The 21068-nt window shown below is 36.3% G+C and overlaps 1 protein-coding gene across 6 annotated transcripts in view; it reads left to right on the top strand.

The window, feature by feature from the left end:
• Positions 1-500: 500 nt before the first annotated feature.
• The window catches only part of UNC13C (unc-13 homolog C), a 135053-nt gene continuing 114485 nt past the window's right edge, over positions 501-21068 (top strand). For 3 of the 6 annotated variants that reach the window (XM_010391192.4, XM_010391191.4, XM_019280971.3), the window contains exons 1-2: positions 502-1005; positions 9843-13069. In XM_010391192.4, the coding sequence (XP_010389494.1) occupies positions 10096-13069 (2974 nt within the window). In that variant the 5' untranslated portion in view covers positions 502-1005; positions 9843-10095. Of the gene's footprint in view, positions 1006-7034; positions 13070-21068 lie in introns of those variants that run through there. The other 3 variants (XM_019280975.2, XM_019280976.2, XM_019280973.3) reach the window with 2 other exon arrangements.

The raw sequence follows: 21068 nt of genomic DNA, 5'->3' as shown, positions 1-21068 counted from the left end.
CTGATGTATCCTGTGCAGGATAATTTACTCACTGCATGCACAATAATAATCCATTCTGCTATTTGAATTCCAGTAAATAAATGACTGAGTCCTACTGCCTAGGTATTCATTGGGGACATAAAAAGTGCCTTTCATGGCAAGTGAGTGATCCATTTCTTATTATCTGGAGCACCCTTAAATCATCGCGGAATGACAGTCGTTACGACGGGTATTTAGCAGATTCATTACAAAAAATTATCATCTGTTGATGAAAGCACGGCTGAAAGAAATAGTGATGCAGTCGTTTCTCTGGGTCGTGTCAGACTGATAAATAAAAGCTTAGGGTGGAGCACGGCCCTGCCAGGCAAGGATCCTGTCTCCCGCCGTTATCCCTGCGGGCACGGATGCGCACCTGGCCGCTCCCCCGCCGCACCGCGTGTGCAGTTCCTGCGGGCGAGGCTGCTCCGGGGGCCGCTGTGAGCGGCTCGGGGGCACCGGGGCTGCGGGGGCATCGGCGGGGCTGTGCCGATTGCAGCCAGTGCTGCATTCGGGAGCAGCGGCAGGCGAAAGCAGCAGCGGGGACCTTCCCAGCGCATAAAGCGCCAGGATGATTACTGTTCTCTCATGTTGATGGTTTTTTGGAACCGGAGTAGGACTGCTCTGCTGTTATAGAGGAGAAACAACGTTGAGCTGCAGAATGAATTAGTAGCTAACATCACGATTACTCTTAGCTGTTAGCACAAATTGTAGGAGGGGAAAAAAAATGGGAGAGGAAAAAAATCCCTGTTTAATGCTGCCTAGGGAATACCGTGGAATTTAGAACAGATACCGTTGCAGACTAGCAGCATGCCTGACTGCACTTGACTTGAATCACTGGGCAGCAGCCTCGTGTTGTATCATTTAAGGCTGAAGGAAGAACGGCAAAATAGTAATGGATTTGTGTGCAGTGTTCCTGCATAAAAGGAAAGTAGTATGAAGATGGTGGTATGTAATTTGTATTTTATTTTTAAGAAGAATTTAATCCAGGTATGTATGCTCTTTGTGTTTTTGTCTAGTCTGCATGTAGTTTTCTGTTTCCTTTGTTTCCTTTGCTTGTTTTCATTCTGAATGTTCCTCCCACTGTTCTTGCAATGCATTGATTTGTAACTGATTTGCTTTCTAATGCTATAATGTTGATGAAACTGTCTGGGCTTCTGGAATTAACACTTCATTAAAAACTGGGGGGGTTATTTTGTAAGGCTGGTAACTTCACAGTATAAGTTGAGTAAGGCAGTATGGTGTTTGATTTTTCAATGAGTTGGTACATTTAAATTGATACAAAAATATAAACAAATTAATTACATGAATACACAGTGAAAGTAAGGTATGTTTTGCTTATTTATGTCAGTATTTTTCTCCTAATTTGTGACAGGATTAATAATAAATTGAGCTTTACGGATGCTTATGTATTTCTGGGTCTTGATTAATCTCCAAGATGAACACCCTGCAGATTTCTTTTGAATAGGCAGCTTGCTTAGTCTACACGCTTGATTCTGTTCCACAGCTAAATCTGTGTCTCAGAATACCCTCTACTATGTACCTCCTCCAAGGCACAACCCAAAAACCCACCATAACTATTTCATACATTTTTATCCATTTTAGGTACAAGAAGATAAAATTAGTATTTTGCCTTCTGCAATTTCAGAGGCCAATAGTAGCTAAAACTAATTTCTTACTATGAGATTGCTTTAAGAGGAAAAATTATGTAGTTAGAAAAATATGACTATTCTTTAGCCCTCGCCTTTCTTTAGTCCCCTGGCTCCTCTTGCACTTTTTGTCTTACTAGTATTTTCTTTCACCTAACAATTGATTATATGTAATAAGTGAAATAGAACACAAAGCAATGTGCCCTTAAACTAAGGACACTCATAGTTGTCTTATAATGTCTGGTAAAAATGTATTAAAACCACTTAATGCTTATTTGATTGTTCATTAGTCTTGAAATATCTTAAAGCATTCTGTTGCATTTCTAATTTCAATGCAGCCTAGTTAGAAGTAAGATTTTTTTTTTTTTTTTTAAACATGTTGATCCAAAAAGGGTTAATATCTCTTACAGTATCTTAATACTGTTGCTAACTCCTGGCTGACAGGAGCTATTATGCCTTAAAAACATTCATTGGTGTAAAATCAATTGCTTTCTGATGTGAAAATAAACTGTCTGTAAAGTTGCAGCTATTTTTCACAGAGAGGGTGATACTATGCTTGTTTCCTGTCGGTGATTATATAAAATAGGTGCCTTTATTTAGTATAATGCACAACTGTGGTTTGAAAATTGAAATTGTAAGGTTACTTGACACATATGAATGTTCTAAAAGCCAGTGCTAAATCTTACCATCTAAATCAACATAGTGAGAAAAGCAGCAAGAGAGTGCTGTTACGTCTAAAAGCACTAAGAATGAAAAGTAGAATTTAAGGGTAAAGCGTGTTTTGTTCTTCACAAATTCCTTTTGTAAGGGATATAATGATAGAAATTATGATTAGCTATAATCTCAAAGAACTTAATATAGAAAAAAGCCATGATGCAAGATAAATGAGGGTTCTTCCAGTGGAATATACACAACTTGGAGAGTTGTATAAAGGTTTTCTGTCACTATACTGTTTGCTTGATCCTGCAGTGATGTCAGCACAACATTACCATAATGACTATATATTGCTGTGAAAACACTTAGGAATTCTCAGGGCAAGTACTGGGAATCCAGAGTGTTACACAGTAGGAGAAGATTCATAGCTCAGAATATCTCCCAATTCACTAAAGCATCAATGAGAACTGAAAATTCCAAATTTTCCTTTAAGTGTTGTGTTGTGAAAATCTAGGAAGAAGGAAGTAGTATAATAGCTTCTGCCTTGTGAGACCATTACAGCTCTGAAGCGTAAAAATTCTTTGGCACCTAAGAAGGTTGTTACACTGTTTTTGTTTTTCTCATTTGTGTCATTCGCTTAGGTTGGTAGCAGAGGTTCTTGCGTTCAGGTACAGATTAAGTATCACAGTTGTCAGTGTATTGAAGCAAAGACAGAAGAGGGTTTTTTTTTTAATAAAGTCTTTGCAGCAAATTTAGAAATATGTTTAATATCTACCATCCTTATCAGTGAATGTCATTCAGGTGTTAAGCATGATTTCTATCTGTGTGTGCCTACTCATCCTAGTGTATGTTGTTGTCAACAGTGCTTGTAGTCATTTGTGCTTGTGGTATTTTTCAAATGCCAATGTCACAGATGATTGCTACCATTTATCAAATGAAAGGCCACTTCATCAAAAACTTTCTTTTTCATAGCTTTTTTTTCCTAAAAGTTTGATGTAACTTATTAGTTTACTAGATTTTAGAAAAATATGTAAAATCTTCGTTGCAGAGGAATGGAATCCAGAGGGCTTACTTTGCCCATATAAAGTTGATATCTTACTGTAAACATTTCACTGGGAATTTTTGTAAGTAGTTAGCAAAAAAAATGCCCCCAAACCCTAAAGAAAGAAAAAAATCGAAGCTGCAGAGTGATGTAGTGCACACATGGACACAGAGTTCATGGCAAACCCTGTCCAAGGGAGATTAATTCAAGGCTGTGTGTTGTCCATTCCAAGACACAGGCCAGTACAGTTGGAGGATTAAAATTCTTACCTGAAAGAAAATTGAGAGATTTTTTAAAAAATTATATTTTCGGGCAGAATAACTATTCTGAAAAGTTGCTGAAAGTTTTGAAATGTTACTATTAAAAAAAACTTTGAATGCACTCAGTAGACTATAAATACAGTCTCTGCATATGTTATGCTCCAGTGTAAATTAAATCACTTGGGTTCCCAGGGTATAATGTTTAAAAGACCCTCTATTAAAACACAGGAAAAACTAGGGACAGAACTGAGATTAAGTCAAAATGTATGTTGATACTTTCTGGTTTTTAGTAGGCAGTAAATAGGTTCTGATTATTATATAGTAACTCTTTTATTTATGGTCATCTAAAATAATAGCAAGTTGGTAATAGTCCAATTAAGTTAACATGTCTGGTACTGACTTAGTAATACAGTAATCTCCATATTGTCAGCAAATAACTTTTCCCTCCCCCTGTTTTCCCTTCCTTTTGTAGTCTGCATTTAAATAGAAATGAACAATTTGGTGAAATTGTCTCAGTCTTAGCAGTTTTTGAACTGACAGTATTGACTAAAATTAAGTTTATAGAGGACAGCATATATCATTTATACAGCTGTAAGAGAGGGAAAAAGTCATAATTACCACCTCGTTTATACACTACAGTGTCTTTTTTTTCTTTTTTTGACTGAAAAAGTCAAGGAAACAACTAGAAACATCAAAGAGAAAAAAGTCAGTGCATTTAGTCAAATAATATTGAAGCTGTGTTCCAAATCATCTGCAGTCTCTTATTCTTGTGTGCACTAGTATATTGAACTGGCCTACATTATCTACTGCTCTTCAAATGGGCCACATTTTACCTTTAGAATCTGTTCTATAGCTTTTTACATCTCAGTGTTAATCTACTGTATTTGACGCATCTCTTCATTTGTTTTTGGTTCCAGTCAAGGCCATTGACCTTTAAGAACAGTTGCTTCAAATACTGCTTTTAATGTTAATACCACACTACAGATGTGTTTCTAAAGAAATAGTCTTCTAAATGCCTCCAACAATCTTATTAGTAGTTCATAAATAATTGAATGCCTTAACAAAACTTCACAGGGAAAAATGCAAATATTACAAAGGTATAGAGAATAGCGTAACTAAAAAAGTAATTATAGAAATTATTGTAAAATAGTGGGGTTTTCTTCAATTCATGTCTGTCTTCAACAGTAATTAAAAAAAAATAAACAAAACAAAAAAACCAAAAACCACATCTTTTACAAAAAAAAAAAATCCTCTCTTTTTCCATAGTGGACATAGTAGTAGGGAAGCAGTGAAGATGACTTTTCTCTGCAGAAGAATTGCTCATCCTAGATTTTCTTCTAAGCTAAACCAAAGACAATGTGCTTCTATACATTACAAAGTAGTTTAATTGCAGCTGTTAAACTGTGGAGTTAATTCACTGATGCACCAAGTTCTCTATGATTTTTGGGTTAGATGTTCTAAATCACAATGAGCCAAAGTCACGTTTAAGCCTGTGCTGTTTGCATCTGTTATATTTAAACTCCATTAGGTTGTATGCTGACAGAAGAGATACATAACAGCTATGAATGACCAGTATTACAATATGACTGCTAAATATTTAGATTGTATTCTGTAGTGTACCCCATGAATATATGTGCAGCCTCCTCAGTACAGCAGTAGGCCTTGTGGATTAAAAAATAAGCAGATTGTAGGCTCTTAGGACTGGGGTTTGAAACAGCAGATTGGTGGTTTTACTTTTTACATTCCCATAAATAGAGAAGGCAACATGTTAAAGGGTGGTTAGATACGTATGAATCACAGGATCCATAAATAAATATCACCAGGTAGATAAGGGGATAGAGTAAACTTTCCAAATCGTTTTGAAGAGCAGTAGGAATCACTTCCTAGCCAAAAGGAGTGAGTGCTGATAGCACTCCACATTCTCCTGTGAATGTTGGGAGGGGCTGATGGGATAGGACAAAGGTCTGCTGGTGTGAAAGCCTGAGGAATTGTTGGAACAAAGAGTAATTACCCAAAAGAGAAAGCAGGTCTCGTTACTGCTCTTGTCCCTGCCGTTGCCAGGGTCTTTGGGCGGGTCATCCGTATAGGTGTAGTCAGTGTTAAGATAAGTGTCGTTTTACCTTAAGAGACTCACCATTTACACAGATTAAAAATGTCAGTAGTTAAGACTAGAAGGAGAATTTAAGAGGAATATAAAGGAGCAGATAAGTGCTCTAAATTAAGCTCGTCTGAATTAGGTCATCTGAGATGATTGTCAGTATAGTGCTCCTGTTGTAGTAAATTAATGAAGCAATGTGGAATGTACACCACACTATGCTTGTCGAAAGGAAGGGAGCAGAGGTTTCACCCAGCAGATGTGAGCTGAGGGCAAGTACACTTATGTCAAGATTAACCTTATTCCCAGGCAAGCATAAGACTAGTAATTAGACTAGTAATAAGACCCTAATAAATAAACCTGTATATCTGAATTCTGTTATTGATTCCTTATGTTCCTGATGGTAAGAGAGCCTCTCCTAGCCTCAGTTTCTGCAGATGCAGGGGTAGACTGTTTACATACTTTTTTATAGGTATATTTGATTAATTAATTTCTGTGGAGCATTTTGCATATCACAAAAGTACGTTGCTGTCTATAGACTCCAGTGCCTATTTTGGCAGTAATACAGAGTGCTATTGCTGCAGATGAAGACTTCTTGGCTTTGTTTTGATTCCCCCTACTGTCTTGGTGTTGAGAACATGAACTGTCATAGGGTATTTTATAGAGAGAAACTGCACTTCAGTCTCATCTTCTTCCCTGCCCCCTTTCCATATACGCAGACCCCTTGTAGTTGATTAATAGTGTGAAGGTTAAGCAAGGCTAAGGTCCTGCCTGGTTCTTGCTTTGCAAGGGGACAGTCTGCATCCACAAAGCTACCCCTGAATGGAGTGAGCTGCTGCTCTGCAGCTTCATTTGCTAGGGTCTGAACAGAAGCTGAGCAGTGATCTAGCTATTCTATTTAAACTAAAATTATATTTTTAAGATGATTCACTTTTTTTATAAAAATGCAGGGCTGGATTTGTTAAAATAATTTTTTGAAGTGGGGGTCTGGTATTCAGGTATGTAACTGAAATACACTGTTTGCATTATTTAAAAAGCTATCATTTTTAACTCAGCCCACTCTTCCCTCCTTCTACCTGACACATTCGTTTTAGACTTGGAATAAGATCCTTTATACATGATGCTTCCAACTGACATTTTTATTTTGACAACCCTTTGTTGTCAACAGCGTGCTTGAAACTGGTCCAAATTCTGTTCACCATCAAGTTGATCAACAAAACTGTTTTCAGACTTGCTGTGGGTAAAAAGTTGATGGAAGTGTCATTTTGTCCTTTCTTTCTAGAAGAACCCTATTAAGAGTTTATTTTTTAGTCTCGCAACCCATATCACTTTCCAGTTTCCTGTTCTATTGCCATCTAGCACAAAGTCCATACCTCAGTGCTGTAACACTTCGACATGATTCCGTATGCTTAGACTGGCTTAACCCAGTGATGTTGAACTTTATTATATAAATTGTTTCAATTCAATAAACAAAGTGAGAATTTAAAAATTGAGGTCATAATGGTTTATTGTGAAACCTGGATAAAACTAGAAAATCTCTGAATGACAACTTGCAGCTCATTCAAATAATTGACTTAGTTCTATGTCCTTCTTAAAAGACTGTTCCTTATCTTATGGAGTTTTAACCTTACGTTGATTTAAAATGTTAAGAACAACCTATGCAAGCCTTTACAAGAAGAAGTGGATGAGACCTGTAATGACTCAAACTTGATTCCATGTGTAGACATACAATTGTAGAAAATGACTTTTTGACAGAGCTTCAAACTGATTAACAGATCATATGACTAATACAGCTGAGATGGAATAGAACTCGCATGAGAGAACATAAATCTGCTCCATTTAGCAGATCTCCCTGTGTTTGTAACAGTACAGCTTTTAATTCACTATGGCATTGTCAGAAACTGGGTTTAAATAAATTCAGTGCTGAATGTTCAGCTATTTGTAATACTTTCGATTATCTCAGATAAAAAGCATTGGTTAGACACTGAATAAAACACACACACATATATATGTATGTATATGTGTATGGCTTGCTATGAAATCAAGCTTCTTCTACAGAGAAGCATTAAACCTTATTTAAAGTGAATGGAAACGTTCCAAATTCCAGTGATAACTTCGTTATTTCTTGATGGTTTTTAGGCTGAGACAGGAAACAAGCCTTCTGGCTTGTTTATACATTCTTGATTTGAAGTCATTTGAAGAATGTCCAAGTCATCTAAGTGAAGTTTATGTAAGAGGGAATTTAAAATTCTGTGGCTGTGTGGGCAGAGGGGGTAGGCAGTCACACTTCAAATCTTGTTCAATAAATGGTTACAAACATTCAGTGTAAGAGCTGAATGGTTAACAAGTGTTTCTACATCTAGAAACATGCTTTTGACATTGAAAAGTGTCCCAGGATGGTTCCTTTCTCTCCTAACAATACGTGAAAACAAGGCAGCCTTGGCTCTAGTGAAAACTTTTCAATATTCTGAGAGATGTCATTTGCATTCCTTGAAAATTGCATGCAGTCTCATTGAGCATTCTTTTGCTTCCAAACGTTGCTTGCTCTTAATTCACGCTTAATACTCTGACTTTATGTATAAGCCTACAAGAAAAAGAAGTGGCAAGGACTATGCTGATGTATATGTGTTAAAAATGTGATTCATGTCCCACAGATATTTCACCTTTTTATAAAATAATTAATAGCCACTTTGGGAAGACTGAAGGATGTTTTCTATTCTTCTGCTCACTCTGCATCCCAATTTAGTTATATCTGGAAAAGAAATGAGTCTGTTTACATCCTCTTTTCCAGGATTCCAGAAGCCAACCAGGCTTTTAGCAGCTTTGCTTGTGCTCTATGCAGCACAGTGCATTTGCTGCTGCAGTATGAATCAGGGGTTAGTGTTCATTATTTACCATTTCATATGTGCATATATGTAATGAATAAATATATGGAGTATAATAGTAAGCTCAATGAAAACAAACTATGCAATGCAAAGACCAGATCTGGAGGTGTGTGAGTGGACCATAATGTTTCATACAGTGCCAGGCTGTTTGCAGACAAGGACAGTTCATGTTCTCTACTCCTCTTAAGGCACCACAGAGCAATTTTTAACCCTTTTTATACCCTGTATCTAAACAGACTTCTTATTCTGCCAAAGAATTTTTAGCTGCTTTAGAAACCAAAATGGCCATTTTAAGAACTTCTTCTTTACTGGATTTTCCAGAGCTGGTTGCCTTGTTTTTATTCTGCAGCTATGAAACTGGGAGGTGAATGATATGCTGTACAAAAAAAGTACATTTACATGCTGAAAATTTATTGACTACATTTCTAATGGAATACAAACTTTTGTTTTATGGAACAGAAGCTTCCAGATACCTCATGAAATCTTCCTAGACTTCTTCTAGATCAGATGGTTTTCTGTTGTAATGGCACCTGTTTCTGTCCTGTGACTTGTAAATCATGTTTCTTTCTCTGTTTTTTTTCTGTGACCGTAGCGATGTTAAATTTAATAACCTGGATGAGAATTTCCATCAGTTGTCATTATTTTCTCTTATTTTCTATGCGTTGTTTTCTTTTTACTTCTTAAAGAGGAGAAACCATGAAGATAAGCCCACTTTTGAGTCCTGGCTTATCATAGCATGTTAAAGTCTGGTATTAAAGCACTTACTTCACAAACCATAGTTATGTGCATAATTCAGTCTTAAGATAGAACAGTACTTCGTGGATACAATACTCACTTGTTGTACCTGAATCCTACCTTGCTCCAAATGACAAAGCAAGAGAGAACTTTCTACTTCTGTTTTACTAGCTAGTAACCATTTGTTACTCTGTCAGGTTTTTTGATCACTGCCATATATCATATGGATCTAAATTGTAATGCCAGTACTCTGCAAGAAAGCAGAGAACATTTAAACTGAATATTTATGTTGAAGTCAGAGAATTAAACTGAATGAAGAAGCCTGGAAATAAGTTTAGCTTGTTAATTGTTGTTAAAAATATTTGCCTACAACTGTTTTCTGCTTCAATTATTCATGAAACAGTCTATTCAGAAAATATTTCTATTCAGAAAAGTTGAAACATCATAAGTATTATTGAATGATAAGTTTGCTTGGCAGCCATTGTAATATCATTCCCTCCTTTTTAGACACTTCAAGAAGCCATGTGCAACAGAATGACATTTTGCAAGATGTACAAAACCTCTTCAGGATTTTGTTTTGAATAAGCAGATGTGTGATTTTTTGTTTTGTACTTTTCTGTCACGTTATTCCAGAACATCAGTAGTTTATGTGGCTATAGTCTTCATTGAAACATTTGCTGATGATCCTTTTGGAGATACAAATACTTTTCTGGATCAAAAATTGTGTTTTGTGGAAACAGCTTAAAGTAAATTACACTCCATGGTTTCTGCCCTCCTCAAGAGCCTGATCTTATCTTACATATATAAGATTTGCAAAGGAATGTTTACAAAGAAATTGGGAAATAGTACAAAAAGGAAAGAGAGTTGTCAGAGCAAAAAGGAACAAGACTTAACTCAGATTGGACAAACAAAAAATCCAAAATTTTCAAATACTTTAAAAAGTACTGTTAAAAAGATTGCCAAGTGCCCATCTGCTCGCAACTTATCAACTGAAGAAGAGGAAAGCAATAAAGAATTTTCACTTTCTCCAACGTTCAGTTACAGAGTTGCTATTGCCAATGGACTGCAAAGGCACATTTTTGTAGCAAACACTAATAATGAAGATATAGTTCCAGACCTGTCTTCAAATGATAGCTCATGTTCTGAGTCCTTAAGTGAAGTAAAAACTAATAGCAAGAAAAGCGAATACTTATCCCACACAATGCCTGTGAGACGCAACAGGAAAAGCTTAAGCAGCCTCGCAGCCTCTGATGGAAGTTCAGATGGAGAACGCACTTTACACACACTGAAGCTGGGAGCCTTACGAAAACTGAGGAAATGGAAAAAGAGCCAAGAATGTGTCTCATCAGACTCAGAGCTAAGTTCATGGAAGAAAACATGGGGATTAAGAAGTAAATCTCTAGACAGAACTGGCCGTCACCAGAAATCAAATACTCTTGAACCTGGCTTTAGTTCAACAGGTTGTATTAGCCAAACCCATGATGTTATGGAAATGATCTTTAAAGAGCTTCAGGGAATAAGTCAAATTGAAACAGAACTCTCTGAACTAAGAGGGCATGTTAATGCTCTGAAACAATCAATTGATGAAATTTCTAGTAGTGTAGAAGTTGTGCAAAATGAAATTGAACAATTGCGAACTGGATTTGTGCAGTCCAGAAGAGAAACTCGGGACATACATGACTACATTAAGCAGATAGGCCATCCAGGAAACAAAGCAAGTCTTAGGTTTCTAAATGTGCCTGAAGAGCGGCTTGAAAAAGCTGAAAGCACAGTTTACAAAATATTAATGGAAAAAATGGGGTTCTCAGAGGCACAAAGCACTATTAAAATTGAGTTTGCCCAAAGGCTGGGGCAGCAAAGAGACTGTCCAAATGCAAAGCCAAGACCCATTCTTGCTTACTTTGAGTCATCACAACAGAGAGATTTGATTTTAAAAAAGTCTTATAAACTTAAGGGAACTGGCATTGGAATTTCTACAGATATATTTTCCAATGAAATAAAAGACAAAAAAGAAAGAGGACTGCCTTCTTCTCAGACATATGAAAGCATGGATATGAAACTTTTAACTGTGGAGACAAAATCTAAAGTGCATGACTGGGAGTCACCTGACAGTGATAAAGACTTGGAATCAGATATAAATAAGAACAGTTATGCAAAGATATCTAAATCAGCACATCAAATAAAAACAAGCACTACAAAGGGGACTGCTGAGTCCCCAAACACTAAAGACCTTGACAGAACTGCTGACAATAGCACCTTTTCACACAGAAGAAGTTATGACAGTCAGTCACCAGAGTTTGACACTATGGAAAAACAGTCAAAGACCTATTATTCAGATGTGACTCCTTTATGGCATTTACAGAATGACTTTGCAACACCAAAGCTTAGCCGTTCAGAATCAGATTTCTCAAAATTGTGTCAGTCTTACTCTGAGGATTTTTCAGAAAACCAGTACTTTAGCAGAACAAATGGCAGTTCACTGTTGTCCTCCTCTGATCGGGAACTTTGGCAACGAAGGCAAGATGATTCTCTAAACTGGTATGGCAGTTCCCAGGAACAGACTTTTGCCCAAGACATGCAGCAGTATCCAGAGCAAAATGAAGCAGGGAACATAGAAACTGTTGGTAGTGGAGTAAGCAATGGAATAATCTGTGTACCTGGAGACATAAACCAGTATGATGGTAGTCAGCTTTCTTTACAGGATGATCTTTCCCCGTGGAAAAACTGGAATCAGTTGGAGCAAGGGGCAGATTTGGGCCTAGACTCATCCACACAGGAAGTTTTTGTGTATGATATGAGCAGCCCTTCAGACCAACAGAGAAATTTTGGAAAGGGCCAAAGTTCTGACCCCCAGTATGATACTGAAAGCTATGATTTCACTCTAGATGGTACTTCTCCATCGTGTCCAGGGCTTGATAGTGAAACACAAAGTCAGTGGACTGGTCAATATGATGATTATCAGGAAACAAATTCTATCTCCTCTTATCAGAATCAAAACAGATTGTCTATGATGTACCGAAGTCAAAGTGAACTACCAAGTGATGACTCAGAGGAAACCGCCCCTAAATCATGGCATAGCCGATTAAGCATAGATCTTTCTGATAAGACTTTCAGCTTTCCTAAGTTTGGATCTACACTTCAGCGTGCTAAGTCAGCTTTAGAAGTAGTCTGGAATAAAAGTACGCAGAGTTTAAGTGGGTATGAAGACAGTGGATCATCTTTTATGGGAAGGTTTAGAACTTTATCTCAGTCTACTGCAAATGAGTCAAGTACAACACTTGATTCTGATGTTTATGCTGAGCCTTATTGCTACAAAGCAGAGTATGAGGAAGACTTAATTGAACCATCTGGTGAGAATGAAACAGACTATGTAGAAGTAATGGAACAAGTCCTTGCTAAACTAGAAAATAGAACTAATAGTAGTGAAACTAGTGAGCAGGTCCAAGAGTATGAACTGGACCAGTCTTTGTATGAAACTCCATATGCAATGCTACCAGAGGAGCAATATGACACACAGTTTGACAGTGTGATCAGTGAACAGATATTGGAAGTTGAAAGTGACATGGCTCCTGAAGTAGAAATAAGGGAAGATGAAAATCAGAATGTCCCAGAGCTGATTACTGAAGTTACTGAAATTCCAAAGAAAAAAAGAATACGACCATCATTTAAAGAAGCTGCTTTAAAAGCATACAAGAAACAAATGAATGATTTGGAGGAGAAGATCCTTGCTGGAGGTAATAGTATTTTAATACTGTCTTTTAAGTAAAACATTGTTCTCCCTAGAGTTGGACATTAATTTTTGTGTAGTACCTTATCTTGCTCCCATTGAATTCAGTAGAAAAAATTCTGCTTATGTCTGGTTTTGTTTAGAGGGTGAAATAGTTCCACAGAAATCAAAAGGTTAAATTTCACAGGTTTGCTTTGAAACAGTTTTCTGAATATGTTTAGTCAGACATGCTTGTAAGTACCTGTATTTCTTTGAATTCCAGTAACTTGAAAATTAAATTTCACAAGGTTTGAGTCTTAAAAAAAGAACTAAATAGTACGCTGTTCTTGGTTTTCTCATAGTTTTGTAAATATTTACAGGAGTCATACAGAGTGTTCAGATATTACAGTCTTGCTTTCCTTACCAGTTTTCAAGTCATGTTTGGTTCTATACTCATCCTGATGAGCAGTGTTCTCCATTCCCTATGCAACCTGTACTTACAAGAGTGCAAGTCTGAACTGATTTTATGTCAGTTCTTATTTTGATTCTGTCCTTATTTGTACTCCCAGTAAGCTCTCAGAGAAGTAGTCAGTCCCCAAAACGGGGTGAGAAGGGTCGAGGGTGTGGAAGAAAAACAAGAGTGTAAATGGTAGCATCCATGTATGAAGAAGCTTTAGTAAGGAACTAAATTCACAGAGGTGTTGATGCTGATTTATTCATGATTTTTATCTGTTGTATTATCAGACTTCAAAGCAGACAGTCATATATATAACTTTAATACCTCTAGTAATATACAGATATGGTGATATTCAATGTAAACATTCACTGTAATGCTAATAACATTGGTTATAATATTGTACATTTAATTGGGAGCATCATAATGACTGTAGCTAGCCAGATGGTAATTGTCACCTTGACTGAATATTTCCTTTATCTGCCTTGGAAAAATAATCATCTAATACATTCGTTTTAAAGATGAAAAACTGTGCCTTTAGCCAAAGGGTTGTATTCATTAGTAAGGAGCTTGAGGTGTACTATAGCATTTCTTTTGTACGTGATCAGCTACTTTTACAATAAATATATAGCCATCTTGAAAGTGTGTTACAAAAGCATTTAAATATTGATAGTTGTAGAGTTTACTTTGAAGTCTGTTTTTTTATTTAAATAATGACACTCAATTGTATGCTTGTATTTTGCAGGTAATTTTCCACAGTACTGTTAGATACTAGATGGTGTGTATATGAAGGAACAGCTATCAATAAATAGTACTTTCATGACTTTTTTCTGATTTTATGAGGTACGAGAGAGGGGAACCACATTCCTTTTACCTAGTCATTGTACAGTAATATAATGCTCTGAGGACTTAATTAAAGAAAGCACACAAGGAAGACCCAAAATTTTGAGACCCAAATTGATTCCACCATTTGAAGTGTGTGCATTTGTGTGCATTGGTAGATAACACGTTGTCAGAAAACGAGAACTAACTTTGATGCATTCCAAGCAGTTGCTTCTAGAAATTAAATGTATGTTCTTCTTTTAACCCAGCAGGTGAAAGACTTCTTTTAGTCTCTTAATCTATTGATGTTTTGTCTTCTGAGTAGCTGAAACATTTCTTATATCTACAGAGAATTCATCGGACACCAAGACCAGTTTATGAAACTGGTATTATTGGTGTAGTCTATGGGGCAGAGTGTCTGCATGGTTATGAGACGTCGTACTAGGACTTCCACTTTTGTTTCCACAGAATAATATAGACTACTATAAAAGAGAAGGGAAATAAAGGAGAACGGGAGTACAGCAGGAAGTTAAGGGGAATTTACAAATGAACTACTACAGCACACTGCTGCTCAGCTTATTCTGAGAACAGTGTGCATTCACTCTTGAGTAACAGTTCTGCTTCCTCTTTCCACTGTGTTTTCCATGCCATCAAGGAGGACGTGTGTTTCAGTCAGGGATTCTGCCTCAGCAATCACCAACTGGTTTGTTACAAAGGAATCTTCAGGTTCTGTAGCACACCTAGCAATACCTATTAGCAAAACAGTCTTTCGTGTTTTTATATCTAATGGATGAATATGATATTCTTACCTTGATATCTGCAGAACACTTAACAGTTCTTCAGAATTTAAAACTTGCAAAATACATTTTCTAGCTGGAGTAGTCTACTCAAAGAATATATTACCTGAAAATTATTTCTGCTGAGTGACATGTAGTATTATTGGAGCCATATCTTTATTTTAATTTCCACTTAGTCTCAGTGAGCTGGATAATGGATACTACAGACAGTCTATTCACAGATAATGAAATCCACAGATGGAATGTCTGTCCTTGGAGATAGTCAAAATCCATCTGGACATAGTCCTGGGCAATCTGCTCTGGGTGGCCTGATTTGAGCAGGGTTCTTAGACAAAGCCTCCAGAGTTCCTTTCCAGTCTCAGCTCTTCTGTGATACAGAAATGCATTTTTGAATACTTTGTATGCAACCTTTGAAGAAGGATATCTTCTTAGTGTTAGTGTGTCTGCTAAGACAAAACACCTTCTACTTCTGTTTATTATTTGAATGGCACATAGTCTAGGAAAAAAACATTTTGTAAATCAGTTCTTAAAGGAGTTCTATAAAACTCAAAAAACATATTTTGTAGCTTCTCTGCTTTGGCAACCTGCCTCCTCTTCTTTGTGTGTAATTAGGCATGTCCAGAGAATACTTACCTTATCATTTAAGCAAATAGTAGTTCAAGGTATTCTATCTTCATTTTAATATTTGCAGAAGCAATAATAACTTTTTTTTAAAGTGACTAATAGCTGTTCTAGGGATTACATGACTTTTATGAATTTTTTTTTGTTTTTTCCCTCTCTTATCCCTGTAACTGATTCACAGTCAACTTCTGATTTCTTACTTTCGGATGGAAAAGTACTAGAAAGAGAACAAGTTCTTTGAATAAGTCTTAATTATATAACCAAAACAACCTATTCTTTAATTAATTGTTTCATCCCTCCATGTAAGCAGGAGCAGGTAGACAACAATCTGTCTAAGCAGAGATATAATTATATAATACAGCAGTGTTAGTTCTCCACTTTAATACAAAAGAAGGGTTGAGAATATGACTTTCATTCTAGTAAGGCATCAGGTAAGGTCAATAAATCTTCGGTACATAAATAATTTATTAGTGCACAAGAAGCTCATAAGATAGTCCTATTCTCTGTCACTAGCTGGAGGGAAAAATACACTCTGGGCTGATTGCTTATGTATTATTTATTACAAAATGTTTTTGGAGACATACTGGAATGACTAGGTTATGTGAATAAGAGGAGACATGAACAGTACATGAGTAATCCTCAGATTTAAAGTTCTGTAAGGATATAGAGACATCGTGAGGATGTGTGTATATTAAAGGAGGGATTGACGGCTTGAAAAAACTCAAAGAAATGCTAACCAGTTGTTGGTTTCTTTGTACACTGTAATTGAGAATGACTTACACTTTTATTCATTGTTCTAGTCCTCACTTGTTATTTTCTAGCTTTCTTTTTCCCTACTGTCTTCTTCCATTCCATCCCTATCTTATCTTTTACAGGTGCCTTAGCATAAGCACAGTTTTCTGTCCTGGTGAAACTAAGCCTCTGGGAAAGATTCCAGAGTTACATGCACTCTTCTGAGTTGCTTTTATTGATAACATAAACTCTTTCTATGGATAGTAGCTTGAGCAGTAGCTTCTTGATCCAGTTGTTGAAGATCTTGGTCGTCATTTAATATGCTAGATTTTAAAAATCATTCAGATTTTCAAATGTCTTTGGTCTGAATTTTCAGGCAAAGACTAACCTGTAGATAGTTAATGATGTCAAGATGGGTGAACTCATCTAATTTATACACATGTGCAGTGTATAAGGGCACAGGGATTGGATTTGCCTCTTTAACAGTGGAGGGAAGTGTTTCTATTGTTGTCTAGGAAGGATTTGTATTATGCTTTGTGGTGTCTGACTTAGACAACTTAGAACTTAGAGATGAATGTGAATCTTATTTTGTTTATGCTAACATCTGAAACCAAAGGAACCAGTAATGTATTACCTCACTGCCCTGGTGGTATGGTCATTGGGTTCCATGTTAAGAAAAGCTACCAGTAAAATAAGTAAGCTTATTTCAATGCATATTTCAATCTATGACTATTCAAACTATGGGTTTTTTGAAATAAGTAGATATTTTCTTATTTGGACAGCTTCTCTGGCCTTTTTATAAAAACTGTTTGCTGGAATTGCCTGGGTCAGCTGTATTTTCTAAAAGAGTAAAGGCTTTAGAAGTTAACCTAACCTTGTCTTGTGGTACTCGGACTTTTTTTTCCTATGTCTTACCTCCATCGTGTTTGGTTTTAATACATAGGTGCACAGTTACCTGTAACTACTAGCTTTGATAAAAGCATTGTAGTGCTTTTGTTATGTGAATGTAAGCCTTGGATTTGGACTTGAAATGATCAGTGCTGTGGGCCAGATGAAAATCAATTGCTCTGGTACTGTTTAGTAAATTAATCAGTCATTCTATAGCCGTTCAGGTGGAAATAGGATAAATAAAAACCTTACCTTGGTCATGAAAATTCATTACTTGCTGGTGGTGACTGTAATGGAGAAATAAAAAGCCTGTTAGAAGTTAAATTGGTTTTTTATATTAAAGAGTTCTTCTGCATGCAATCTACATTAACTGTGTTGGGAGGTGGGCTTTAAGAAAGGACCACTGTTTGTACAAAGAGGAATTAAAAGTAAGTATATATCCCATTTTATTTCTTAATTGTTTGAGGTAACTACACTGACTGATTAAAATAGGGTGAGTTGCATTTGGGGTTGTTTGGGAGGAGTTTCCATAAAAATAAAGTTCCTTCTCAGACTGCTGGTGCAAACTGGGGAAGGGAAGGATTTACTAGACAGATGGTAGAATTTTAGTTTAGTGTTAACAATACTGAAGCAATTAATAAAGATAGAACATGAATATTTGCATCTATTATGCCAAACTGAGATGCCTATTCTTTCACTGACCACTACTAACAGCTATGCCAGTCAGTCTTGTTCATAAGATACTGTAAAAGAGATTGTTGGTAAGTCATCTTTTGCCTTTTTTAATCAATCTGCTTTTGTTACAGTGAAAGTTACAGTCATGTTTTGGGAATTCTTTGAAATGTAATCTCATTCTATTCTCATTACACCTTATTTCTTCAAGTATTCGGTTGTTAATAATTAAATATAAAGTTCAGGTTTTTCTTATCCTTTAACATATGATATTGGTGTTGTGGCACTAATGAAAACTTAGGCATAATTTAATCTGTCTTGACCTAATGCAGCTTTAAGTTCATATAGTATGGACACACTTTATACAGTTAAGGTGTACATTACTGTAAACCCAGATTCCCCAGAATCGCCCCAAAAAGGCTTGAAGCTGAGTTGTGGCCACACTTTCAAGTTTCCTGTAAGTTTAGCATGAGCTTGTTCAAAGTAAGGAATGAAACTTTTTTATGTGATCTCTTTGAGATGCTTTCCCTGCACTCAGCCCAATGGCATTTTGCATCTTTCTAATCTCAGGTAGAGTCTGATGGGGTAAAAAAGTGAATGAATGAGCATACTGCAATTATTCTTTGCATCATTGGGTAAGAATAGCCCAGGCAGAAACACTTATAGTTAATAAGAGGTAACAGCTGTACCAAGCCCCAAGATTTTCTGTTCTGTTTCACAGCATTGGAGCTGCAGTATTCAGTGACACAAGGTTTTGTTTGGTTTTCCCACATCTTATTTATTTATGGTTTGTTTGGGTTATTTTCACAAGAGTGATAAACTACTTCATTAATATAAGGACTGATTGTGTATTCCATGTGGCTGATACAGTTAATCTGCAATGCTTAAGGAAAATGAATATATATCCACCTAATGTATCATCTATAAAGAGATGGATTTGGGGAAAAAATACTTTTAACAGACCGTGATTAATCTATTGCTCTTCTCTTCATATGTAAATAAGGTAAACAGGCAGATTCCCGAGTTTTCATCAGTGTAAATTCCTTTCTTTGGTCACATCAGGTGGTCACAGTGGAACAGATGTATTGTGCAAGCAGGCTGGGGAAGAAATGGTGATTCTTGGTATACATTTTAATAAATGTGTGGTACTGAGGAAACAAGATTACTGCAAGTTAAGGAATTTATTTTGGTGCTGTATTTGGAATGATAATGAGCCACAGGAATTTAATAATCCAGTTTTTTCAACTGTCTTTGCTTTCTTTCTCAACACCATGTTTGTGTTTGTCTTTTGGTCAGGTAAACAAAATGATAGGTGTCTTTAACTTTTTTTTTGGGGGGGTGGTGCAATAATAAGCTGTAGTTGTGCAGGCTGGGGGGGGGGGGGGGGGGGACACACAAAATATATTTTCAGATGATGTTGGTAGAAACTGACAAATACGATATATTCCTGCACCCAAACTGGTTAGCCAAAATTCTAGAATATCCTTTTTCACATATGTATGTGTGCACTCTGAAAATCCTCCACTAATATTACAGAAGGTTTGTACTAATGACACTAATAATGTTCTAAAGAATTATTAACCACTCTGTGAATTCTGTCAGGATTGTGCTGATGAACCAACGCGTATTGATTTGACTGAGCTGAGCTTCCTATGTTTGTTTCATGCACAAGAGAGTGTATGCATTATTTTCTTGCTACTTGTTTCGTGGGAGGCAGGCATAAGTCTTGATACCCTTCCCTTCCTGTTTCTCTTCTGTCCTTCAGTGGAGAAAAGACTTAAAACAGAAAATGGCAGTTTGTCCATCTTGAGATTAATAGATTAGTAGAAAGGTTGCTTTTGAAAAATTATGGGAGGAAATCTAATCAGCTAGTGATAAAGATGATACATGCATCTTTTGTCTGTGAAGAAAAAGCAAGTAGTTACATTCACCACCTACTCTGAAGTTGCGACTTTGGTAAAGGATACTCCCTATCAGTTGCTTGCTGCACATTCAATCTGTACTTTTTATCCACAGATTAAATGAGTGAAAGAATGATCTAAAAACCTGTTTAATATATCTTCCAGGAAGCATAATAATGTTCTTTTGGCTTTTTGTGTTTTAATTCTGTAGTTACAGCATTCATTCTTACCAGAAAATCTTAGATTATAATACTGCATCTCTTTGTAAATGGGATAGTAACCAAATAGATTGACGATCAACAGTTTAATTTAGCATAGTAACTCCTGCTAAATCAGTGTGCATTACATCAGGGAAATGTGTGTCACAACTACATTTGTGTAACACTCTCAGATTCAAAAAATTCTACTGTTATCAGATGCCCTTTCCTAGAATAGCTACACCTATTCTTTAATCCTAAGAAACTAAATAAACCAACCAGGCCAACAAACCCACACAAAACCCCAAGAAAAACCAAAAACCCAATCACACAACAAACCAAAAGGAACCACAACAAACCAAAAACCCCCTGATATCCTTAATCAGGAAGGTTTAGCAGAAATCCGTATTTTGGCTGTTTAATAAAAACAAGTAGACAAAAACCTCAAAAAGCAGACCATCCCAAGCCTCTTCTGTTTAGAGAATGACTTCTGTTTTTAGGAAAAGTGATCTGTTAGAGCTGCTAGTTTCCTTTGTAAAAGAAGAAAGTCTCTGCTACTCCTTATGAAAACAGAAGACTATTTAACACTATTTTCACTGACCTTAGAATTAATGTTGATTGATAAATATTCATGCAGTTTGTCTGCTTTTTTTTTCCTTAAGCAGATTTACAGCTGCTAGAGCTAAGAGGAAAGCTGACCATGAATGTCAGTTCCAAGGGTTTTTTATACTAGTTTTGCTGGGAAAATGAACATAATGTTGTACCATCAAGATTAAAAAATATTTTTTATTTTCAAAATATTTAAGCATTTTCTTTAGATCGTTGTGTTTTAGAAGTAGAAATACTACTGCATAATTTTTGAATGCAGCTTCAGAATAAAAGGAATCTTGTTAAAGCATCAGGCTGAAAAAATATCTAGACATGCACTTAAAAATGTAATGAC

Source organism: Corvus cornix, chromosome 10, assembly GCF_000738735.6.
Source record: "Corvus cornix cornix isolate S_Up_H32 chromosome 10, ASM73873v5, whole genome shotgun sequence".
Classification (NCBI taxonomy): Eukaryota; Metazoa; Chordata; class Aves; order Passeriformes; family Corvidae; genus Corvus; species Corvus cornix.
This window is presented reverse-complemented; position numbering and strand designations above follow the sequence as displayed.